Here is a 22,155-nt window from a genome sequence, read left to right on the forward strand (position 1 = left end):
GTAAAAGTGACAGAAACTGGTCTCCATTCAAATTTTACTGTGAAATAGCTAACCTATGTTAGGTATCCAGCTGTGTGTGAGTGTATTTGACTGTGATGACTTACTAATACATAGCTCTTATCTAGCACTTCTCAGCAATAGATCTCAAAGCACTTTACCAAGGTCAGTAGGCGTATGCCCAGGCCTTTATCTCAAGAACCAGAGCCTGAAGATCTCAAGTTCAAACCTCACTAATGCCAAGGGAGTTGCATGTACAAAGGAGACAAAGCAGTCCCCGTCTGGTGGGGATAATTAATCTACGTGTGGGAGGTGTTCTAACGCTAGGGTGATAGGAGCCACAGCTGTGCAATATTTTTGTTAGCTAGCAGAACTATACTGCCAATCAGTGTGTCTGCCAGCGTCCCTGTGGAAAGCAAACACAGGCAAAGCTACTTTCGGGACATTTTGTTTGGTCAGCCTGTTCACCTGGCCCGCAGAGAAAAGATGAAAATAGAGTCAACTAAGGTGACGTTTACATGGAGTAGAAATGTCCAGATGTCGATGTTGAAATAACCCAATGCTCATTTCGGTCCCATCTGCGTGAGACTGATGATCACTTTACTTAAGACAGGGTACAATAATGTGGCATGGCTCATAAGTGATGAGGTCCAATTCTGAATGGCTTGGTGGCTGGCAGTCTGATCTGCACCCTTGGTTAACGACTTGCTAGCCATTTTATTTATTTATGCATATTCCAAGACCACCCCCGTGTTTGTCTAATGGGCGAGAAGGGCAGGGTGTGTCCTATGTGCTGCACTTCCCCCTGTATTCGCAGCTCAGATTGCATTGTTTCAGCTACAGGCAGTGATGAGGACATGGAGGTGAGACGCCCCTCTGTCCCATTCCTGCTACTGCTACTGATCAGTTTCTTGGCAGGTAAGTGACTAATCACTGGCTTAAAATCTACCAGCACAAGGGAAAGACCCACAGGTAGGCAGGGAAGCAGGAGGTTTTCTTCAGTAGTAAAGTACTGGAGATTCAAGGTGTCATTAACCATAGGGTTGCAGGGGGTAAGTAGATTCTTTAGCAAATTATCCTGTGTGCATGCACTCAGAGCAGCTACTGTGTGTATATGTGCAATAGTTTAGAATCAAGGGGGAGAAGTGACTGGTCAGTGACTGTTGGTGAATATTATCGGAATAATTATTTGGTAAGTAATATCTGGGGAGCCACTAAACCTATTTAAAATGCTCACTAGTTTGTAACTCTTTTGTCACCAAATGAATTTTAGTTCTAGGGATTTAGAAAGCAGGCAGGGCAAGTGGCATGAAACATTGGAGAGGGAAGTTGGAATCTTATCAATCAAAAAATCTTCTGACAAGTGTCAAACAAAAGTAACCCAAGACCTTGGAAAACCTTGATTTCTGTGCACTGTTCATTTTTTCACTGGCTGTGAGGATGAAAGGGGGTTGATCTGTGCTGCTTTTTCATGCCTGTAACCCATTTGGATTTTCCTGTGGATTTATTCAGTTCACTTATTTGTTTGCATTAATGTGCTCAAAAGCTCTAGGTACTTTATGGTTTTGAAAGCTGTCGTATATACAGTAAATCTAGAGAGGTTTGCAAGACCAGCCATAGTAAGCAGAGATCCAAAAATAAGCCAGAAGGTTCATATCAGTGTTGTATTTATTCTTTATTCTGTTCCACTGCTGCCCTTTAAAAAAAATAGCTTTCCGTAGAATGCCAGAAGATGGGTACGTTTGGAAAGTGCGAGAGAAACAACAAGTTTAAAGGATCTGGGAGTTACAAATGTACAGACTGCTAGAGAATGCCTGTCTGTCTCTGTCTAAACACCTCACGTGCTATTCGTACACCTAGATTTTGATGTACTTTGTCTTAAAACTGCTCCTAGGACAATTAAACCAAGTCCTGGGGCATCCAGATGTGTGTAGTACTGACGGGAAGGGAAACCTACAGAATAAATCATAAAGGCTTTAAAATAATCCTCTCACATTTTCTGAATATATTTTTGGATTAATGTTACTCACTGGTCTTGTAATTTGGTCATAGAAACATTTAAGAAGCAAAGAAATTTTAACCGGTGTTTTCTTCATTTGATAAAAGATGTTTTACCCCTGAGATTGGCAAATGTCTAGATCACAGGTTCGAAGCTTACAGGGTTTGCTCTTTCTGCTCTTTCCATGCTGCTACATGGGAAGAGGAGGCTAAAGATGGAAAAGTTTATCTGGTCTGTTAAATTATGGAGTGATAGGACTCCGTAGTTAAGGTTACAACTGAGTTTCCATTACAGAGTCTTTCTTTGTCTTTTTTTTTCTTCCATCCATGCATCCATCCATGAGGAAATTATAGCAAGAATAAAAACTGGTCAAAAACTATATTCAGAAAACTGTGATCATATCATTTCACACTCCCTGAAATGCAGAAAAAGTCCTCTCGGTCTCAAACCGGGTGAGTTAGCTCTAGGATTAAGGTAGGATTTTTCTTCTACATTGGAAGCAAATTGGACAAGCGGATCTTAAATGAGGACACCCTAATAACAGAGCTGGGAGTTAAAAAACCCAGCAGCTCCTAAATTGTATTTGACACTATGTAGTACGAAAGGAGAAAGAGAGAGAAATCGAACGTCATTTGCTGGACTCCCCTGGCTGAGATCTGGCGTCGGACACCCCGTGTTTAGCTGGCGCCAGTCTAATTTACATAATTATTTCAATCGTTATCTTATAATATTGCTACTTGTGACCAGCACGAGTGAGCTTCGTATAGCAAGTGATATGATTGCTGGAGAACTGCTCTTTCATTAAAAGAAAGTAAATTTTGGTTCACACTGGGGGATTTGCACTGACTCCAGCCAGCAGACTGCCCTGAATTCCCCCCAGATCACCAGGGTGACTTGAAACTGGCAAACCTGCCCGTAGGCTGGGCCAACCGTTATATACCATTTACACCAATGCTGTTCACCCTAGTTCCTATCAGGGCTAAATGATACCAGGGCAAGTAGTGGCTTTGCCTGCCTTTGCAGTGATGCATCTATGCCAGGGACTGGAGCTGGGGCAAATCCCCAGTGCAGACAAAGCATCAGCCTATATCTACACCACAGGTGGGCCCAGTTCTGCGCACACAGTTCTGTCAGTCGGGGTGGGAGGAGGGGTGATCCCTGACCTACAAAAGCCACTGGTGTAGACGCAGTTTTACCAGTATATCTGGTTTGGTTCAGGAACGGTGGAATAGGTGATACCTGCAAAAGCGCCGTTTTGCGGCTATCAGCTGTGTCCGCATTATTATGCACCAGCCAGTATCCCGTGTAGACGTGGCCTCTGGCTCCAGCTCTGTTCCTTGCAGACTTAAAGTTCATTGTGTAACCCGAGGGCAAGAGAAGCGTGTCTATAGGAAAAGGATCATGTATCCAGCCAAGGTTTGGCTGGCATGCACGCTTCTTACTCCGCTGCATTCTTCCTCTTTAATATGCTGTCCATCACCACGGCCTCCAGCCAGGTGTAAAAACTGCCTCATTTTAGAGCTTATGTAAGATCATTGGTTATCCCTCTTATCAGTGTGCCGGAACACACTGATACAACACAGCCTCTCATTTGTATCTAGGTGGACCCAGTTAGACGTAGCGGGACCTGGAGTTTGAATGCCCCAGAGTGCCCAGGTCAGTTGTTCCAGGCTCTGAGACTTGCTCCTGCCGGGTTTTGTTTGCTGTGTAGATGTGCCCTGGAGCTGGAGGCTCGGGTGGATGTACCTACGCTAGCTGTGATCAAGCTGATGCACTAAAAACAGCCGTGAAGCTGCCTGGACGCGGCCCATGTGGGATCCCATCTGAAATCCACACTGTGAACCCTGTGCGGTCAGCCACGCTGCTAGCTTGCTCTGGGCTAGTGCAGGGAGGGCTGCTCGAGCTGGACTTCACATCTTCAGCTCCAGTGTAGACGCAACCTGGCCCCTTTACTCCGCTCCAGCCGCATCGAGAGACATTCAAATTAGGGTAGATTATATTTGTGCCAATTTGAAGGTCCCTTTCTACATCTAGAGCAGGGTCAAGTGGCTTCAGTGTAAGCGTATGGCTTCACTGCACAGGGCTGGCCCTAGACCAGACAGCACCCCAGGCGAGGAGCGTCTTCGGCGCCCCCCCCCCATGTGTTAAACTTTTGAATGCCTTGTTTTGTATGGCGTTTGCAGCCCATTTCATGACTGCACGATTTGCATGCATGATTTATCCTTGTCATGTAGGATGATAAATTTGCACACCAGGTTCTGTAAATCTGTATTTATTCATGCCATATATAAGCAAATTAAAAAATATTCATTTCCTCTACGTTTATAGAAATTTCTTCATTTTAAGACTAACTGAAATGGCCTAACATGACAAATGAATCTACCTACAGAACACCCGAAACATTTTACTTCAAACGTTCTATTTTCCCCTTTTGTCGCTAATAACAAAAACAGCCCCCCAAGCCCAGCGCCCCCTAGCCCGGCACCCCAGATGGTCGCCTGCCCCTAAATCCGGCCCGAAAGGTGTGTACTGAACTCAGCTGATCTAACTCTGGTTAAAATAGCAGTGAACACACGGCAACTCTGCTTTTATCTGGGGTTAACGCAGCAGGGCAGCCTGGGGCTCAACACACTGCTAACCAGAGTGAAAAGCCGAGGTAAGAACACATCTAGCTATCTATAGCTGTCTACCTATATCTGTACAGGTAGATAGCTATTTTGCAGTGAACACCATGCCCTCTATGAGATTCAAGCCCCGGCCCTTTTCCAGACAGCGAAACGAATATTTTGGAGAGGGGGAAGCAAGTTTGCACTCTCCCAAGTAGTAAATCTATGCATCTCATACAAGGACACACATGCTGCGTGTGCTTCTATCACGTACTGTGTGCGGTTTTTTTTGGTCGTGCATTTGGCTAGCCATTTCAGCTTGTGCTTTGCAAACCAAATCGCCCTCGGTTGGAGATCAAGATCAGTTTCCACGGGGTGGGGGTGGGGGAATTCAAATAACTGAGCTGAGGCTGAGAAGAAATTACCAGTGGCCAGTAAGGGGGAGAAAAACACAACCCAACCCCCACAAACCCCCACCTCTCCTGACTCTGAGCGCAGAAATGTCTCTGCAATACAGGAAACAAGCAGCTTATAATTTTGGCCACTGGAAGAGTTAATGCAGCATAAATGCTGTGATGTGGTCACCTGATCTTCCTTTTAATATACAATCGCATCTGTCGCTTCTCCCTCAAAGGGCAGCATGGCAAACAAAGAACACTGGCTCAGATGAGACTGAAATTCACGAAGACCTTACTTTTCATACAGCCAGTTTCATCCCAATGCTCTTTATAAAATACGGGCCAAGTCCTGCAGTTCTTACTCAGGCAAAGCTCCCCTTAAGAGTCAAGTTAACGGCAGCTTTGCCTGCGTAAGGGTGAGGTGATTTGGGCCTATAGGTAGAAATTGGTCCTTTATGGGAGGAAGGAGAGGCATGTGGGGAAGGCTCTAGATTCAGGACCTACAGGACTGGATTTTTCACAAGAGCTCTGCTCCCAACATACAGAGCTTGTCTGAAAATCTGCCTCCCTCCCTCCCCAGTCTCCACATTCTTTGGGGCAGGGACTGTCTGTCAGTACATACAGCACTTAGCACAATAGGGCCCTGGTCTCAACTGGGGCTGCTAGGTGCTGCTGAAATAGAAATAATAATAACGAAGAACCCATCACTGTAATGCGACCACTTCTGAGGTGGAGCGGGGCAGCTGTTCAACAGCGCACAGCAACACAGCAGTAGTTTAGGGGAGGAAGTCAGTGAAGAAGGAGCCTCCTTCCCACTGGAATCGCAGTAGTTAATTAGGGAGACGACGGAAGGACACCACCAAGAACAAATGTGTGTAGCAAGATAATATGCCCAGGCCCTTTTACACTGGTGGGGAGACGAGGTGTGTTTAACACCAGCAGAATTACCTTGGATATCAAATTAAAAGGGAAACAAAAATGACACTACAGACTACAAGGGAAAAACATGGATATTGGTTACCAACAATTCGTGAGATGGCTGCAATAGATTAAACCCTTTGTTGGCATATAAAAAGGATAGGTTCTGTTGCAGAGAACAAACTATTCCTGGTTACCAAATACCATTTAAAAACCTGAGGAGAGCCTAAGTTATATTTAAGGATGAATGTGAAATTATGTGGGTGGGTGTGAATGAAATGTTCTCACCACTCACAACCTGTTGGTGCCTTTATCCGTAAGAAATACCTGGTGAAGGGATATAATATTCTGTTAACTCCTTCGTTCTTGTCCTCCACGTGCCTGTCAGCCCTGTGTTTTATTCCAAAGCGTTATAAAAGAAAGTGACAGCTTTAGCTGTTCATCTTCAGCATCATCCTGATAAAATATCACAATCCTTTTTGGTGGAGGCTTGGTTGTTTCTGGTTGGTTTTGCATTTTTTTAGGCATCATAATTGGCCAAGAACTGACTCCTGACCGGCAGGTGAATGGGACTCTGGGAGGATCGGTCGTGCTGTCTGTGGATCTATCCCCCGGGAAAAAGGTGAAAAAAATCGAATGGAGCTTTAAGGCTGGGACAGGTGCGACGATCCAGCTGGCTGAGTTCAATGGGGAGAAGTTTGAGCGACCGGATCCCAGCGACAGATTTCAGCAGAGGCTAGAAATGTACGAGACCTCGCTGAGGATCAAGGCTCTGGAGCTGGGCGATAGCGGAGTTTATGAGGCCCGGGTTAAGATCGTACCAGCAACTCTGGAGGAACAGGCCTTTCTCCTCACGGTCTATGGTAAGTGACGACAAATCGGTTTCTTAGCTGTAACCCAGTTTCCAGAAATACTAGGGTACGGCTGAAGCTCTGATTTTGTGCACGTTGGTGCAATTCACCCCTGTGCAGTGCAACCAGCACGAGGTCTCTGCACCGTTTACGCCTTCAAAATAGGGCTTAAGGGGAACCACAGGGTTTGTCCAGGTGCAGCAGCATCTCTAAAATATCCCCTTCATATCTCTCACAACCCAGTCCTGTCTCCACAAGAGGTGCCATAGATTCCAGGCCACGTCAGGATGGGCTGTTCAGCTGGGCCGTTCTCATGTTTCAGGCCAGCGTGGATGAAATCCAGTGAGATAAGACATTCAGAGAGATTTCTGCCATCTTGGGCCAAAATCTCACCGGACTGGCTGTTCCTGATGGATTTTGATTGTGTCTGAATGAGGATTGGGAAATAGGCCCTTTTTCCTTATAGGGTCCAACCTAGAACCAAAATCAGAGAGACGAGGATGAATCCAGTGATTCACACTGAGTCTCTGAAACTCAAAGGGGTTCAGACTCCGGGATCAGGTTTTGGCCCATCTCTGTTGAACTTCTTTGTAATCTTCCTGTATGTTTCTAATGCAAATAAGCTTATCAGTTTCCATAAAACCCACATTTAGAAACACAGAACAAGCCTGCCATCTGTGAATTGAAACAAATTATGGCTCTTGATGGGCAATAAAACTTTAGTGCAGTGAGGAAAAGGGGAAAAGAAAAGTCTATTTACCTACGTATCAGCTGTCTATTTACCCATCATTAACTCAGCCAGAGGTTAGGGGTCTTTCCAGGAGAGGTTGTGTGGCCTGCGATGGGCAGGAGGTCCCACTAGATGATCTTGATAGACCCATAGACACCAAGGTCAGAAGGGACCATGTGCAGGGGTTTGACTATCCATCGCTCTGTCTCTGTATCTAGCATTAGTCTATGATCCTCCCTATTCATCCACCCATCCTGAGCTTACGCCCAGGTCATCTGAGCCGCTGCCCTTGGTGTGGGGCAGTATCCTGTGAGCAGAGCCCTGCCTGGCCTTGGCAGCTGGGAGAGTGGCTGGGGGTACATCTGGGTTATGAATCTGACCCCAATTGTCTGCGTTAGCCGCAATCACCCTTCCCCTCCATCCTAGCCAAACGCCCAGCGCTCACGGGGTCCCAAGATGGGCTACCAACACCCCACAAGGACAATTTGGCCAGTTACTTTGGGACACACATATGTGGTTTGTGGGATGAGTCAGCTCCCCTCCCTTTTCCACTGACCCCTCGGCCAAGTGATACCCCGGGGACTCCATCGCTTTGCGGCTGGTCAGACTCTGCCTTCCCCGGGCCCACTGGGAGCTCGCTGGGCTCCTGCCCGTGGAACGACAGGGAGCTAGAGCTGTTGTCGATTCCATTCCCCGCAGTGGAGGGTACGTTAACCAAGCTGGCACAGAGCGGGTGCCAGGGCCGCAGCAAGAGAAATTTTACCAGGGGGAAGGTTGCAGCAATGGGAAGGTGCAATAGGCTGTTACCCACTCCAGGGTGGGGATCGTAGGTGGCCAGTAGCACCCAGTACGGGGCAACATGCTAGGGAGAGCCAGGGGAGCATGGATGTAGCTTCTCCCGGAGTGGGTCTCAGTGGAGCCACTGGTGGGGCTTACAGCTCCTTCTACTTGGGGGGAGTCCCTGGGGGCAGAGGACGATGGAAGCTCGCCTGCCCTCCTGCAGGGGTTAATCCTGCTCGGGGAGTATCCGGCTCTGATAGCTCAGCACAGCTCAGCACAGCTCGGCCCAGCTGGTGTGAATCGAGCCCTGCCGGTTCATCCTGCCATTGTTTGGACATGGAGGGTGACTTGCCCGCTGGCACTCGGGCAGCTCTGTCACCTGCAGGGCCTGCCTTCACGTAGGAAGGGAAAAGCCGCTGCAGAATGGGGACTCACTGGCTGGGTGGCAGAACTGCTGAGCTGGGCTTAGAGTTGATCACAAACTGCATATGGGTCAGTGGTGTGATGCAGTTGTGAAAAGGGCTGACATCCCTCTGGGGTGTATGAACAGGAGCGTCGTAGGCCAGACCCGGGACGTCCCTGTCCCGCTCTATCGAGCACTGGAAAACCTCAGCTGGAGTCCCGTGTCCAGGTCGGGGCGCCGCACTTTAGGAAAGACACGGACCAACTGGAGAGAGTCCAGAGGAGAATATCTAAAATGACAAAAGGTTCAGAAAATGAGGAAAGGTTAAAAACACTGGGCATGTCTAGTCCTGGGAAAGGAAGACGGAGGTTTGGGGGAACCTAATAGTCTTCAAACATGTGAAGGGCTGTGACAAAGAGGCAGGGATCAATTGTTCTTGTGTCCACTGGAGGTAGGAGACGAAAAGTGGGCTCAGTCTGGCCTGGTCTAGGCTGACGTGGCCCTGCCTTAGTGCCGGGGTTGGAGTAGACGACTTCTCGAGCATTGCTGGGATTCTGGGTTTTCTTTGTGATTGAAACACAGAGCCTGTGCCAGAGCCGGAGATAAAGAGTCACTCAGTCTCCAGCACGGCCGATGGGTGCAACGTCACTCTGCAGTGTCAGGTGTCTGGCAGGGAAGAGGTTAACATCTCCTGGAGGAAAGGGAACCCACCCCGAGGCCTGGGCAATTCTGAGCGGTACCAGCTCTCCCCTGATGGCAGGACCCTCCGCCTGTCTCTGCAGCCCAACCCCCCGAACTCTACCTTCACCTGCATGGCCAGCAACCCTGTCGACCAGAAGAGCGTCTCTCCTGACCTGCAGAGCATCTGCCAAAGCGGAGGTGAGGGATTTACAGCCTGTCCCAACCTTGCCTTTTATTACTTAATATAGCGTCGCCCCTCTGCCGAGCAGCAGCAGAATTCAGGGTCTGGCAGGACAGCTTCTTGTGAGAAATCAATGAGGCGGAGCCTGGGTATTTTCCAGTATCATTTATTTATTTAAAGACTGCACACGAATCCTGTTTCCTCCAGCAGAGGAGGTCACAACAATGCACGCAGCCAATCCCCCTCTGCAGAAACCTCAGCTAAGGCGCGGCTGCCCTGGCACTTTGGGTGTGTCTACACTGCAGCTAGAAACCCAAGCTAGCCCGGGCCAGCTGACTCGGACTCCCGGGCTCGGGCTAGGGGCCTTTTTATTGCAGAGGAGACTTTCTGTCTTAGGCTATGGGACTCTCCCACCTCGCAGGGTCCCAGAGCCCGGACTCTACCCCGAGCCCGGATGTCTATGCTGCGGTTAAACAACCCCACAGCCCGAGCCCTGCGAGCTGAGTCAGCTGGCACGGGCCAGCCGCGGGTTTTGAACTGCGGTGTAGACATACGCTAAGAAGCCTGAGTTTTAGGTCACGGGTCAGGAAGTCGGCCTATGTGATCCTATTGGTCCATTCTGGCCTTAAAACGTACCGCTCTGGCATGTATTCAGATTGCCAGCGCTTTAGGGCAAGGACCTTGGTGTCTTATTTATAAAGCACCTGGCCAGATGGTCTGGATCCAAAGTCCGCTGGAGCCAATAGAATGGGTACCACAGGCGTGGGATCAAGTGCTAGACAAAGAGCCCTTCTTCCCACACGCAGCCATGTTCTGGGAACGCGGCCTTGTCCTGTGTTTTCCTGGTCGGCGTCGAGCTGGGCACCACGTCATGTGTTTCTGATCTGTCGTCGCAGACAAAGGCACAGACACAGCCATGTGGATGGGGCCTCTGTGCGTTGGGCTGATCGTCGTCACAGCAGCCTGTGTCGGGATGTGGCTGTGGAAGAAAAGGAGGAAAAAGCCAGTCGGCCGAGGTAGGTAACTTCCTTCTTACAGAAACACTAATGGCCCCAGTCAGCTGATGGGTCACAAATAAATAATTGCTGATTATTAACTTATTCATGAGTAATTCTGCCAGCCACTTTCCCCTCCCACACTTTCCTGTATTTTATGGTTACACTGTTGATTCTCTTTTCTTGAATGTTATATAGTCAAGGTCCAATCTGGCACATGTAACATACATGTAAAGTGTGTGTTGCCTCCTTCTCTAATGGATGGTTCATAAAAACCTTCTACTGCTACCAGCTACTGGAGTAACTCCTTTAGCTCAAGTGGGAGACTATTGTGTTTTGGAGGTGAAAATCATAGGTTCTAAACTGCTGGACAATCCATGATGGGGGGTCAATCTACGAATGCTTATTGCTCGGTGTAATGCTGACTGGTGAGAGGAGTTGTACCATAGCCAATGGGGCTACTAAAGGGTTACAGCTGGTAGTCACGGCAGGCATTGTGTTAACATTTCCATTCAAGATTTGTTTAAATTAATAGCACTTTGTATCATGCATTTCACGGAGCGTTTTGCATGTGTAACCCACAGGGGGGAGTGTGGGGCCGGGCCCTCTCTGTACATCTACAGACTCTGTTACGGCTCCTCCTGGAGAACTTTAGCTCAAGCTAATGCCAGAAGCGGGGACTGGACGACAGGGGCTGGGTCACTCCACAGTTCTCCCGTTCTGTTCATTCCCTCTCAAGCGTCTGGCACCGGCCACTGTCAGAGACAGGATGCTGGGCTAGCTGGGCCATTGGTCTGACCCAGTACGGCCGCTCTGATGAACCTGTAACAATGCTGGCTTTTAGCTCTATAGGTCCTCGGTTCAATCGCTGGTGTGACAGCCAAGTTGGCAGCTGCCACACAACCATCCGTGGCATACATTGCTACAGCAGTCCCTGTGAGACAGGCCAGTATCAGTATTGTCCTTGCTCAGAAGGGAAAACTCCCCCATGCAGCTGGCCTGGGTCTAACATGCCCAAGACTGGGCAGGATCCCAGGGGAGAGGGACACAAAGAGGCAAGCTCTGATCTCAGCTACGCTGGGGCAAGTCTGCAGTAGTTGCATGGCTGCCCTTGAAAGGGTCAATTCATCAGAGTCACTGGACTGACTTCAGAGTTAGGCCAGGGTAAGTGAGAGCAGAATCCGGGAGGCAGTGTGGCCTTATGGATAGCGCACTCGACTGGGATTCAGGAGACCTGTGCTTCTATTCCCTGACCTGCTGGGTGACCTCATGCAAGTCACTGCCCTCCTCTGTGCCTCAGTTTCCCCATCTGTAAAGGAAGATAATTATTATCTGGCCCTCAGTGGGGATTATTAGTGCTGGGACGTGGTCACCGCATCCCCAGACCCGGCGGGGTCCCCACAGCCTCTCAGTGTAGGATAATGATCTGTCCCACATTCTCCCCTAAGCTGCTGTCCCCACGATCCCAGAGGAGGAATGTCCTTCAGAGCCCCACTATGCTGAGATCAAGAGGAGGAGCCCTCCGGAGGGGAACGACCAGGTGAGTTCCCTTCGGGGGGGAGTTCTCCTGCAGCCTTCAGTTCTCTCTTAGGGCCCCGGCACCTCTAGCGGAAAGCAAAGCCAAGGCTGGGCTTAATGAGTGAACAGCTTGTGGACTTGCATCACACTGGCCCCATGGCACCCCACAGCAGCACATGGTCTCCTGGTCTCGGGGTGACCCGGCCAGCCCACTCGGGCAATCTGCAGCACCTCTGACTCTGAGCACCTCCGCTCTGGCCTTCAGGCCTTTCTACTTTGCTTGCAATTTTTGTTTCAAATTACCTGACACCTCGGTAACCGCAGGAAATTGCACCGACAGGGCTGTGACCCTGCACGATATTACTCAGCCTTGTTTGCTGGAGAGTCAAGCAGCATCCTGAGCTGCAGCAAGATGATATCGAAGTTGCCAGCTGTTGTTTCCCTACAGAGATAGCGGCTTCTGGTAAATGACGCACACCAGGAAGGGTGTCAGTCTTGCTCCTATCTCCAGTCTGTTGTTTATGTATCCGTGTATTTTAGTAACTCCCTTCTGCCTCTGAAACTCTCCCTGCTGTTTCAGAGATAGGGGTGTCTTCTTCACTTCCCGTCCTAAGCTACTGAGCAGTTTTGCTGTGTGGTTGTTAAACAGCTGCCACACCCCACCCCAGAGGTGGCTGCATTTCAGAGCTGAGCAAGCGATCCCTGTACTGTGTTGCTGTGTGATACGAAACAGCTGCCACACCCCACCCCAGAGGTGGCTGCATTTCAGTAGTGGGCAAAACTGAAATTTCTACATAAGCTACAATTTTTACTTAGGGAAAACTCCCACTGACAGCAAAAGGAGTTGCAGTGAGTGAGGACTGAGCAAACTCTGAGTAAAGACTTAGCCCAGTATGACTGAGGGTATTTCCTGTTGCCCACGATTCCCCTTAGACACAAGATCATTGTTCCTCGAAGAGAAAAATGGTCTTATTTATAGTGTGGCTGGCAAGGGGATAAATGACTGTGACTCATTGTGGAATTCCCTCTTCATTGAGAGAATTCCAAGGGGGAGGGATAGCTCAGTGGTTTGAGCATTGGTCTGCTAAACCCAGGGTTGTGAGTTCAATCCTTCAGGGGGCCATTTGGGATCTGGGGCAAAAATTGGGGATTGGTCCTGCTTTGAGCAGGGGGTTGGACTAGATGACCTCCTGAGGTCCCTTCCAACCCTGATATTCTATGATCTATGCAGCTACTGAACTCAGGGACACACACCCAGCCCCTAAGGGCCATTTCCAGTTCAGGATAACTAACCAACAAAGACAACAAATTAGTTTCTTTTTTCTTGTTCTCTTAGGACCCTGGCTGCCCGAGCGAGAGACCACTGGTCACCACCATCTATGATCAGATCCGAGTGGTCCCAGCTGGCCCCTCTGAGCAGCTCACCTAGGCCAGGTGAGTGTTGTGGTTAGGATGGATCTCAGGCTGCGTCTACACCGCAGAACTGTTCCTAATGGAGCTAGTTGAGTGGAACTGGTTTCCGAGCACAGAGCTTCAGAAATGTGTTCAGACTGCTGTCCTGGCCAGCGGTGGGTTTATCCACACTAGCGCTGGTCTAGCTGCGATGCCCTCTGGGTATCTATCCCACAGGGCATTCGGGGAGACTAAAGGCATCTCCGTGCATTGTGGGATGGCTGTGGGCTGGGGCGGACCTGGGGCAGTCTGTAATGGTGCTGTCCCCTGCGAGCAGCCAGGCTAAATGAAAGGGGATTTGGCCTCTGTCTGGACCCTCAGGAGAGCTTTTGGGTGTGGGGGGAAGGTATGCTACACATCGGGCTGGCTGAAAAATTTCCAAACAACCTTGTTTTTGGACAGAAATGAATGTAGGGCAGGCGGGGGCGTTGATAGTAGGTTTCGTGTGGAAATTTTCAACTTTTTGGTCAAAAAACCCTAACACCCGAAAATAAAAATATGTCCGCCGCAAACTGGAAAAAAAATTGAATGGGAAATGCTACCGCGTTGCCTCATGGGGTTTACAGTTTGGCTGCCTCATGGCCCCATTCTGCTGTATGGCTGGAGTCCCCAGCCAGACTACTTTTCCCATGATGCACCGGGGCCATGGGACGGGTACAGCCAGTGATCGGCCAGTGAGGTGACCGTTGTGCATTGTGGGAGATGTTGTCCCACCAGGGGGCTTGATCCACACAGGAGAATGAGGGCATGAGGCCCCCCACACTACAACTCCCATGAGGCATGGCAGTGGCATTTCTAAATCAAAGCGCCCTGTGGGGAATATACCAGGATCCCGACAGACTGTGGGGAATATACAGTTCTCAGCATAATGGGTCTGTTTCTCATGGACACTATGCCCCCTTTGCACCACCGTGGCTGCATAAAGAGTCCTTAAAGTGGGCATAAATTGTAGTTAAACCCATTTTAAGACTCCGGAACACTGCCAGGGCCTTAGTGTAGAAATTAGGACTTCTCCACATGGGGAAATTAACTGGAATAGCTACTGCAGAATAGTTCCCCATGTGGACTTTCCAGTTCCAGAGTAAGAGTGCTTTGGAAGTGGATTAAGCTCATTTTGGATAAGACTCTCTCTCGTGTCCATACAGGGAGATACATAGGAATATCTAAAAAGAAAAGGAGTACTTGTGGCACCTTAGAGACTAACCAATTTATTAGAGCATAAGCTTTCGTGAGCTACAGCTCACTTCCTCAGATGCATATCGTGGAAACTGCAGCAGGCTTTATATATACACAGAGAATATGAAACAATACCTCCTCCCACCCCACTGTCCTGCTGGTAATAGCTTATCATCACTTTAGATAAGCTATTACCAGCAGGACAGTGGGGTGGGAATAGGTATTGTTTCATATTCTCTGTGTATATATAAAGCCTGCTGCAGTTTCCACGATATGCATCCGATGAAGTGAGCTGTAGCTCACGAAAGCTCATGCTCTAATAAATTGGTTAGTCTCTAAGGTGCCACAAGTACTCCTTTTCTTTTTGCGAATACAGACTAACACGGCTGTTACTCTGAAATAGGAATATCTATAGTGCTTCCCTGCTTTAATCTGGAATAACTTCCCCTTGTGTAGACAAGCCCTTAGGTCATGTGGCAGGGACGCTCAGGAGAAACAGAGAAATAGCACCCCCCAAAATGTAGGAGCTTCCCTTAATACTCTGGCTCTCTCGCAATGGAAACACTGTGAGAACAGAGCGCGGTGTATTGCCACAAACATCCCTTGTTTACTTCCCTCTCCATAAATCACATGGGTTGCTAAATTCATCCATCAGGCTGATGGCCTGGGAACAGCGCAGCAACGTCTGCCTTGTGACTGGGAGTGGAACTTTTGACGATGGTACCGGTCAGCAGAAGCAACTAGTGATCTGGGGTCAAGGCCATCTGGCAGGGCGATAACAAATGGATGACACGCACACTTTCAGAGAACCACAAATCTGCTCCTTGGCGGGAGGTGGGAGGAAGTGAGGCAGAGTTTTGTCTTGGAATTAGAGCAGGAGGCTGGGAGTCAGGACTCCTGGGTTCTGTCCCCACCTCTGGGAAAGGAATGTGGTCTACTGGTGGGAGGACGAAGAGTCAGGGCTCCTGGGTTGTCTGCCCAGTTAAGGGAGAGGAGTGTTGTCTAATGGTTAGAGCAGGAGGCGTGGGGAGACCACGACTCCCTATTCCCCTGTGCTTCCTGTTAATGAGATTTCCCTGCCTCCAGGAGAGGGGTTTTGTGTAAAACCCAGCTGAAGTGCTTGGAGATTCCTTAGCAAAAGACATACACGCTCCCCCTCCCCCACCCCCACCCCCACCCCCACCCCGCGCACACACAGAGCGACCTTGCAAAATATGATTGTGTCTCTCTGCTTTGTATCAAAATAGGAGCACCAAGAAAAGTGTGTCGCTGAGACAGCAAAGTCCTGCAACATCCTGGGAGGAGGTAGAGAGTGGGTGTGTTATTGTGGGTCGGGATCATATGCCTCACCTCTTGAGGCAGCTGTGAGACCTTGGAGTTCACAAGACTCTGCTGAAAATGTGCCAGACACGCAGGGCCTTTTGGGACGAGAAGTGAGATGTGGATTTCCCTGGGGGAATCCCAAGGGAGAGGTTCGTGCAAGTTCCCCCGACTCTGGTTCTGCAAAGCCCCCAGCCTTTCGAAGCTGTGCCCTGCGGAGCAGCTCATTGCCTGATGCAAACATGTGATGTGAGGCCAAGAAAAAAAAAGCTGATCTGCCCAATCTCTGCTCTGGTTCCAGATCTAAGACAGACGAACTTGCAACCGTGGGGGGAAACCCAGTCGTGGGCTTTCAAGGACTGAACCTACCAGAGCCCGATCTTGGGCCTGGGGCTGAGCTCTGGGAAGCTTTTGAGCTTGTGTCTAGGTTATTCTGTTGACTTCATCTGTTTGCTCTGTAATGCTTTTACCTGAAGAATAAAGGTGCTTGCCCAGCAGCAGCGGTGTGGTGACTTGTATCTGCGGGCGACACACTGGTCATAGTCCTTGGAGAGCAAGCAGAGCGCGACCGTGATCCAGGGAGCTCTGCAGCCTGAAAACCCCCGGGCAGGAGAGAGCGAGATGTGGGTCTTCGCTCAGGAGAGGTGACAACCGGGAGTTGGAAACCTTGAAGTGGGTGCCCTCAAGGGAACCCAGGTGCAGTTACCCCGAAACTGGGAAACACAGCATCCTCTGGCTGGGACTGGCTCTGCCTGGTTCTGCTGCAGTGACCTTGCAAGGGCTGGACACAGGCAGGCAGTAGCAGCTGGCTGGAATTTGCTCTGGGGTTGGCTTGGCCTTAGACTGATGGATGTTTATTTTTGTCCCTTTGCTCCTGTCGCCCTTGGGGGCACTGGGGGATGTTGGCTGCTCCGTTCAGGTTGCTGCCTCGAAAAGCAGAACTGCTCCAGCCCTGGCCTGGGCCAGAAAGGGAGGCAGGGGTCTGATCCTTTCTGCTGGCGAGACGGATCCACCTTCCCCTCCCCACTCAGGGTGGCATGCAGCATGCCAGCAGCCCCATGCCCTCTCTCTGAGCGGGGACTTTGGCCCCCATCAGGGCTGGCTTTGTGTCTGGTGAGCAGACAGGTTGCAGAACAGTGTTACCGGAGCTGGGGTGAGGGGTTCATGTGTTGGGCATGTGGTTGGGGGAACAAGGGGTATGGCAGGTGGTGGGGACAGTGTTGTCCTCGTGGGCGATCTATGGCTGGATGGTTGGCCAGGGATCTGCAGGGCTGCAGCATGGGGGCTTTGGGGGGAGGCATGGCTGGAGGTGGAGGGGTGGCTGGGGTGGGGAGCAGAGTGGGATGTATAAGGAGCTCGCGAGGAAGTTCACCAGCTGTGCAGGGGAGCTGGCAAGCCCCGCGACGCTGGGGAGGGCACGACAGGCGACTCCGTATGGGCACAGGGTACGGCCAAACCCGACCTGGCCAGACCCCTGGCACAGACGCATTGAATCCTCTGGTGCAAAGCAACGGGTCGATTTACACCCTTAGACCAGAGACAGGAGAAACACAGGCACTTAACCCGCAGCAGCCTCTCATTTACCTTGGTGCTGTCCGGCTCCGCTCTGGCTCATCCCAGAGCCACACCGAACTGGGGGAGCAGCCTGTACATTTTCTCTGGAGCAGCTTCCCAAGCTGATGCTACCCGGGTACCTGCCTAGTGCTTGGCTGCTAGGCCAGGGATTGAACCAGGGACCCCCGCAGCTAAAAGCATGAGCAGCTACATCTTGAGCTAAGGAATCACATCTCTATAGCCTGGCATTGAAACAGACCCATAGCCCCTGTGGATCAGCCCAAAAGGGGCATTCCTAATTCACCCTCCCCAGTGGGTTACATACAGTTACATGGGTCCCTTTTCACCCGCAGAGCAGGAATGTGACCAGCCTCAAGCCACATGGTGAGGGAGGGACTGAGCCAGGAATAGAACTCAGGAGTTTGGGAGTTTGGCCTGCTAAACCCAGGGTTGTGAGTTCAATCCTTGAGGGGGCCATTTAGGGATCTGGAGCAAAAATCGGGGATTGGTCCTGCTTCAAGCAGGGGGTTGGACTAGATGACCTCCTGAGGTCCCTTCCAACCCTAACCTTCTATGAGTCCGGCGCTCTAACCGCTGGCCCTGCTGTCTCTGCTCTCCCGCTGCGAGAGTCTGTTTTGAACAGTCTGTGCCTGTGAGCCACAGTGCGTTCGTGGTTTGTCGGAGTGAGCGAACAATGCTGTGAAACGTTCCCTGGGGGGAGATTGCACTCAGCAACGTGGGGAAGAAAGTTTATCGTGGAGGAGCGAAAAAAGAAATGAAGCCGAGTTCCTGGTTTTGCTGCCCTGGTCCAGTTCTGCCACTGCACCAGCCTGGCCCTCGCCCTTCCCAGCCAACGCCTGGTGGAATAAAGTCCTAGATAATACGGTCTCTTCCATGACTGCTGAACTCCAGGGCAGGATTTAGGCAGCCCAGGCCAGAGAGAACCACAGTCGGTCTGTCTCCAGCAGCCTCAGCACCGAACGGCTGGGGAAAGGCGGCACGGCCGGGGCCGGCATGCGTTAGAGACAGTTCTAGGCATGTCAGCAGGAGACTCTACACTTGGTAACAAGCAACCTGGTGACCTCCTGGACTCTGTTCCAGTTGATTAGCACCTTTATTAACGTACCAAGTGTGAGCAAATCCCCATTAGGAGCCGGATTTGCAGACAGAAAACCTAGATCCTGTTATCAAAACAGCCCAGTCCTGGGTCTCCTTGGATGACGAGCTATTGGCCTGTTCTGGATTGTTCTGTCTAGGAGGCCAGGCACCAGTCTGACCTAAGGAAGGAATTAAATCCCCCATGCATGGGTCTGTCTAGCTACGGCACCTCTGTGGTCCCCAGCCCACCTGAGCACCTCCAAATCTTTAACATATCTATCCCCACAACACCCCTGGGAGGTTGGGTGGGGCTCTTTATCCTCATTTCATAGATGGGGAAACTGAGGCACAGAACCCATTGGTGTCAAGGGGAGTTAGGCGCCTAAATACCTTTGCGGAGCTGGGTCTTGATGAGTTTGCCCAAGTCACACAGCGTCCACAGCAGTGATCCTGGGTCTGTCAAGTCCCAGGCTAGCCCCAACCACTGGGCTGTCCTTCCTCGCTAGCAGGGCTGCTGCATAGCGGCTGTTACGCCAGGAACCAGGAGTTCGCTGGTGCTGGGCCGTCTCCTGAGCCCGACTTCTGAATTTTTCAAAAGAGGATTAACTGGGTGACGTGAAAAGCCCCAGCGCTGGGATCTGAGCAGCAGCCCCCTGGGGCCAGGGGATCCTATGCAAGCAGCATGAAACCCCAGGGCTTCTGCTGCAGGAAGAGCCGTGGGTATCTGGGGGGGACAGAGAGAGAGTGTAGCCTGTGGGGCAGGCAAGGAGAGGGGGTGATGGGAGAGGATTCAGAGGAACCTCTGCCTGCGGCTTCCCACCTCCCCTCTGGTTAGAGGAGGATGCTGCTAAGGTGGGGTGAGCGGGGAGGGGGGCGAGGCCGACCATAATAGTGACTGCAAAGGCTGGATTCTGCACGGGATGGGGATGATGACAGGCAGGGGAAGCGGGGTGGGGAGAGGGCTGGAGGCCGCGGGGCTGGTGCACAAGCGTGTGCGGCCAGGCCAATATGTGTGTGAGTGTGCGAGAGAGAGAGAGAGAGAGAGAGAGAGAGAGAGAGAGAGAGAGAGAGAGAGCGCTGCCATGATCCAGCAGGAAGGTGTGAGCTACTGAGGTCCAGATGGGAGGGAAGCTCATGACCAGCTCCTGCCCACTGCACTGCTGCCGGGGGCAATTAATTGAGCTGGGTAACTTTGGGGGCTGAGGGCCCAATCTTTGAAGGGAGCAAGAGTACCAGAATTTGGGACAGCTCCCTTCTTTCCATCCCAACCTTCCCCACCACCCCTTATTCTGCAGGGATTGTGGAGTCCTCAAGGGAATCTCCGCACGCTGGTTGCAGTATAGTGCCTATGACACACAGGTGAGCAATCCTAGTTCCAGCCAGCAGAGGGCAGCGGTGCACACAGCCCTGTTCAGTACAGCCTGGTGATGGGTGTGGTGTCAGAGTTTGCTTTGGGGTTCCCGGTCACCGTGACTTTCTCATTGCTAGGGTCACCACGTATCAGGCAGCAACCCGGGCATGGGTCTGCCCCGGGGACTGGAGTTACTCTGGGCACCTCTGTCCTTGAGTCGTTGCATGAGCACAGGGTGATTCTGCTAAGGCCCCGGCCTGATTCTCAGTTACACTCCAGCTCCTTCAGGCTGCTCTGACCCCTGAGAATTCCCTCTGCCCAAGGGGTCCTCCTAGCCAGCGTGAAGCGGGCGTCAGGGCACCACACCCACCCTGCTTCCAGCCCTGGGGTAAGGGGGCAGATCGCAGGTGAGGCCAGGGCACAGTGTGTTGTGGCTACTCTCGGCTCCCCTGGACCACTGTGGGGTGAGCAGGGACGTGGCCGGAGGGCGCTTGCTCTCTGGCTATTCTCTGCCCTCGTGGGGACACTGGGGGGCACAGTATAATGGCCTCCGCACCCCGAGAGGAAGCATGGAAGTGACTCAGAGACACTTTAACTGCCCTCCCCACTGCTTCACCCCTGCCCGCTGAACTGAAGCCCCCGGCTTGTGCCCATGCCGATTGCTCCTGCAGAGCGGTTCCGTGGGTCTCTATTCACCGGGATGATACTGAGCAGAGGACCACCTGTCGCTCTGCCCACCGGCTGCACCTCCTCCGTATGAGCATCTCTCCAGGCCTCTGCCATCTGGAATCTGCAGCTTCTGGCCAGACGACCCCAGCAAAAAGCGTCCCCGCAGCGCATGTCGGAACCAGATAAAGTGGGCAGGACTGGTACGGCATGAGGGGGCAGGATGGAGGGGCACCAGCGTCTAAGCCCCGGGGTTGGGGGGTGAATCCTGACATCAGGGCAAAATCCCAGCTCGAGCCCTTATGTTCTGCCTCCCCGTGTCCGGCCTGTGCTTGCAGCTGGGAAGCCTCTTCGCTGCTAACTGCACCCCAGAGGTAGCTGCATTTTAGTGGGCGAGGGAAGTCACCGCTCGGGCCCAGCACTGTGCTAGGGCACTGGGGTCAGCCCTGCCTCAGAGGGAGAGTGCCCCCTATGGAGCCACCCGCCCCACTCCCTGCAGCACAGTGCCCCGCTGGGCTCCTCACTGAGTCAGAAGGGAACGCACACACACACACACCTCCCCGCGGACCAGGCTCACCCCTAGCACTCCGTGCAGAGTGGCCTCTCATCCAGGTACCAGCCCAGCGCAGCCCTGCGGAGGCCTGTGGGTGCAGCGTGATGCCACAAGGCTGCAGGGGGGAGTGGAGCCATTTGCCTGGGGGTGGGGGGGGTGGGGGGCTGGGTTGCACCTGGCGTTCACGCAGGCAGCTCCCAGCTGAGCATTAATTAGCAAAGCGAGAGGCCAAGCTCGCCTGAGCTCCAAGCAGCGCAAACCACAGCCAGCTGGCCTAGAATAGTTCCGCGGAGCTGGCCCACCCCGAGGTATGTATGTCATGGCGCCCCGGGGACGGCCCACCTTGCACTTCCCGCCTGGTGCTGCAGGGCCGAGGTTGCCTCGTACCTGCTCCGCCAGCTGGGGCTCGCACACGGGGGCGGGAGGATGCGTGTGGTTGCTTGCACCTGAACAAATACAGTTCTGCACACGCTGCCTGCCCCCAGCTCTGCTGCAGACCTGCACGGGGGAGGGACGCCAGGCTGGACAGATGTGGCAGGGACCCAGGGCAGGGGGGTTCAGGGGTTGGAGCACGCGGGGGGCGTGGGGGGTAACACATCATGCATCGTGCACAAATTCCGCTGGTTGCGGGGATCCCGGAGACAGGCGTCCGCGGCTGGGCCGCATAGCAGCCCCTGCCCCAAAAGGAACCACCCCCTAGGAGCTCAGTCTTGTGGCCTGTCTGTTGGGGGGCAGGGAAGGGCTGGACCTGGTGCTCGGTGCCTGGATTCCCACTGTTCCTTGCGGGAGTGGCCGCCCGCCATGGCTGGTGTTAGCCAGGCTGAGACCCGGCCGTTCATTTCACGCCCCACCCCCATACGAGCCTCCCACTTTTAATGGCAGGTGGGGCAAAGGGGGTGGCTGGGCCGTGGCGGGGCGGTGAGAGCCC

At 52.0% G+C, this 22,155-nt stretch overlaps 1 protein-coding gene across 2 annotated transcripts; it reads left to right on the forward strand.

The window, feature by feature from the left end:
- The first annotated feature begins 626 nt into the window (after positions 1–626).
- Positions 627–16,495, forward strand: LOC140902650 (SLAM family member 8-like). Of its 2 annotated transcripts, none has more exons than XM_078850475.1 (7): positions 627–915; positions 6,443–6,781; positions 9,265–9,561; positions 10,441–10,560; positions 11,988–12,079; positions 13,394–13,491; positions 16,307–16,495. In XM_078850475.1, the coding sequence occupies exons 1-6, from the start codon at positions 759–761 to the stop codon at positions 13,484–13,486; spliced, it is 1,098 nt and encodes a 365-aa protein (XP_078706601.1). In that variant the 5' UTR covers positions 627–758; the 3' UTR covers positions 13,487–13,491; positions 16,307–16,495. The 2 variants fall into 2 exon arrangements, with proteins under 2 accessions (XP_078706601.1, XP_078706600.1); XM_078850474.1 differs by having other exon boundaries at positions 628–915; positions 15,933–16,495.
- Positions 16,496–22,155: the final 5,660 nt, after the last annotated feature.

This window comes from Lepidochelys kempii, chromosome 24, assembly GCF_965140285.1.
Source record: "Lepidochelys kempii isolate rLepKem1 chromosome 24, rLepKem1.hap1, whole genome shotgun sequence".
NCBI lineage: Eukaryota > Metazoa > Chordata > Testudines > Cheloniidae > Lepidochelys > Lepidochelys kempii.

What these genes read in the sequence shown, in the direction of transcription:
- LOC140902650 (XM_078850475.1), top strand. Translation starts at nt 759, where the DNA reads ATGGGCGAGAAGGGCAGGGTGTGTCCTATGTGCTGCACTTCCCCCTGT. An exon ending in CTTTCTCCTCACGGTCTATG is followed by an intron (nt 6,782 to 9,264) that starts GTAAGTGACGAC and finishes ATTGAAACACAG; the next exon opens with AGCCTGTGCCAGAGCCGGAG. An exon ending in GAAAAAGCCAGTCGGCCGAG is followed by an intron (nt 10,561 to 11,987) that starts GTAGGTAACTTC and finishes TTCTCCCCTAAG; the next exon opens with CTGCTGTCCCCACGATCCCA.